At 60.2% G+C, this 2,802-nt stretch overlaps 1 protein-coding gene across 4 annotated transcripts in view; it reads right to left on the bottom strand.

Annotated features, from left to right (window-relative positions):
- Positions 1 to 874: 874 nt before the first annotated feature.
- ARHGAP27 (Rho GTPase activating protein 27) overlaps positions 875 to 2,802 on the bottom strand; it is a 31,435-nt gene continuing 29,507 nt past the window's right edge. For all 4 annotated transcript variants that reach the window (XM_059378815.1, XM_059378814.1, XM_059378817.1 and 1 more), the window contains 2 exons: positions 2,593 to 2,698; positions 875 to 2,479 (listed from right to left, as the gene is read on the bottom strand). In XM_059378815.1, coding sequence (XP_059234798.1) covers positions 2,302 to 2,479; positions 2,593 to 2,698 — 284 coding nt within the window. In that variant the 3' untranslated portion in view covers positions 875 to 2,301. The remainder of the gene's footprint in view (positions 2,480 to 2,592; positions 2,699 to 2,802) is intronic.

Genomic DNA, 2,802 nt, shown 5'->3' with positions numbered 1-2,802 from the left:
GGGCAGCATCAGAAGCCTGGGGTGGGGTGAGGATCAGACCGGGGAGCAGACACTTCCCAAGACCTCCCTATCCAAGGACCTTCCTGCCTGCTGTCCTGCCCCTGTTCATTGTGGCCCGCAAGGCCCTGCACACTCTGTCCCCTGTCAACCTCTCCAGCTTCACTTCATACCCTACCGCAGAGCCTTTGCACATGCCGTTCCCTCTGACTAGACACCTTTCCCTTAACTCCTCACCTTGCTGACTCCTCTTCATTCTTTACTACTGGGCCCAGATGGGGCTTCTGCAGAAGCATCTCAGGTTCCTGAGGGACAGTGACACCCGAATGACATGCCTTCAGAGCACCCTGGGCTTTCTCTGACTTTTGTACAAAGGAATATAACCAAGTAATTAGTTGTTTAACATCTGTCCCATTCTGTCCTTAGACCTGGGAGAGAGGAACCCTCGCCCTGCTGCTGGTGCTCCACTTCAGAAGGCTCTACCCTCACCTTCTCTGTCTGTGTCCTCCCCCCACGGGATGAGGAACCTGTGGGGCACCTTGGAGCCCAGGTCCTTCCCTCTGGACCATGCCCCTGATAGCCAAGACCCCAGAAGTCCCTGCCCAGGCGACCCATTCCCTGAAGGGTGGGCCATGTGGGGTGGCCATGGGGTGGCAGGGGGCATGGCGGTGTGTGCCAGCAGATGGGATTGTCCACGTGTAGCATGTGGATCTCTCCTTGGGGGCAGGATGGCTCTGAGGGCAGGTACAGGGGGCGGGCTGACAACACAGCTGGCTCTTCTCACACCAACGTCCCTGGGCACAGAATCCAGAAGCGACAAAGAAGTTTCAGTTGGAACCTCGTCTTTGAGGTCATTATGAACGTGAATTTGTCGAAGTAGGAGAATAGAACACATTTTATTTAACAGAACTTGATTTGTAGGTTTACAGTATGTCCATGGATGGTGTGAGGCGACCATCTGTATTCTTGTCCCGGCCCTGTTGGCATTTGGGGGGACGTGGGTCAGCCACCGAGCACATGCCCCACCCAAGAGGCGGCCCGCGCAGTACCCCTGCCCCCGAGCACCGCGCCTGGCACAGAAGAGCAAAGAATAAATACTGGCTGTGAGAGACAAACGAGATGATTCAAGTGAAATGCTTGGCAGGGTGAAATGTCAATAAATAGTAGCTATTACTGTTGAACAGACGAGCGGTAGGTGGGGCAGGGGGATGAGATCCAGAAGCTGAGGTGCTTTGTGTGTGAGGTGGGAAAGGGCATCGCTGGCCTCAGGGTTCACGCTTCCTTTCCAGAGGCTGTACCCGCCTTCTCCCAGCCCTGCAGGCCTCTCCCAGCTCCTTAGGACAAGGTGGGCCCCTGGCAGGCAGCTGGACAGCCAGGGTGCTGAGAAGGGCTAGGCAGCTCCCACCAGCACTATTTCCCCTCTGGGCTAAGAACAGCCACGGCAGGTGTCCTATTTGCCTTCAGGATGTCCCCAGGCCCAAGCAGAACGGGCAGAGGGGTGTGCAGGGGGTGTGGAGGGGAGGGGGTGCTGAAAGGTCTGACGGCGCCCTCTCAGGAGACGGTGGTGTGAGAGGAGCCCTAGCTGGGCAGTCAGACCGCCCAGGGGACACTGAGCAGGTCACTTTGCTGCCACCACCGCCTCCCTCTCTTTGTTTGTCCAATGAGACTGTGTGTGGAGATGGTGTGGGTCAGGCGGCCGGTGCAGGGTACACACTGAGTGTGAAGAACCTGTGCACACAACACCTGTAGGTCTGGGAAGGCCATGGCCCGAAACAGGGGAGCAGATGGAAATGGCCCATGTTGGTTGTGGACAGTGTCAGGCACGAGTTAGGCCAGAGGCAAGCCAGGCAGCAGGGGCGCTGGAGGCGGCTGCTCTGGGACTGACACCCCCTGCCCCAGGGGGGCCCCCACTTGCAGGCCTGATGAGGCCCAGAAGCCCCTCATCCAAACTCCTTTCTCCAGCACCAACCATTGGAGAAAACAGTCTCATCCCAGCACATTCTCTCTCACACACACAGTAGGTGTCACTGTAATAAACAACAGAACCCAAGTAAGCCCCAAACAGGACAGGCGGGGGTGGGGGTGGGGGAATCACATTTTGCAAACTGCCCACCAGGGGTCACCATACTGCACCAAGGGATGCAGATTTCACTCCAGCCTAGGCACCGGTGGGAGGCGGAGGGTCTCACAGAGGAGTCCAGCCCAGCTGCCTCCAATAGTCCAGCTTCCAAGGCAGAACCAGTGTCGGGGTGCCCAGTCCCAGGCCGCAGCACCAGCTGCGGGGGTGGGGATAGCGGCCCGCGGTCAGTGCGGCTGGAAGATGTCTGAGCATCGCTGCAGGATGAGCTCCACCACCTGGTTCTGGAACACCATGGTCATGGGCATGCTCGTTTCCTCGGTCTCCGGCCGCAGCAGCGTGGGCCCGAACACTATGGCCACGCTCTGCACCGACATACGGTTCTGATCGCCATGCTCAATCACCCTGCAGCAGGGAGGGGAGGGGAGGGGAGGCGGGAATTAGGGCTCAGAGCTGGAGGGGGCGTAGGGGGTCCGCCGGCACCCGCCTTCCCATCCCCTCGCCGCTCGCCCGCTCACCGGCACAGGTGCTGGAAGAGCAGCCGCAGCGTGTCGTGGTTGGGGGCGGGCAGCGAGCGCACCAAGTCCCGCACACAGCGGCTGCGCTGGGCCTGGTCCTGCAGCTCTGGGATAGGGAGGGGTGGGTCGGCTCGGCGAGGGGGACGGAGGGACTGAGTCCCAGCGCGGGGTGGGGAGTCCGGGCCCGCACCCTGCCCGGTCCGCCCCGCC

Source organism: Mustela nigripes, chromosome 16 (genome assembly GCF_022355385.1).
Source record: "Mustela nigripes isolate SB6536 chromosome 16, MUSNIG.SB6536, whole genome shotgun sequence".
Lineage (NCBI taxonomy): Eukaryota > Metazoa > Chordata > Mammalia > Carnivora > Mustelidae > Mustela > Mustela nigripes.
The sequence above is the reverse complement of the archived record's forward strand: the minus strand, read 5'-3'. Positions and strand labels throughout refer to the sequence as shown.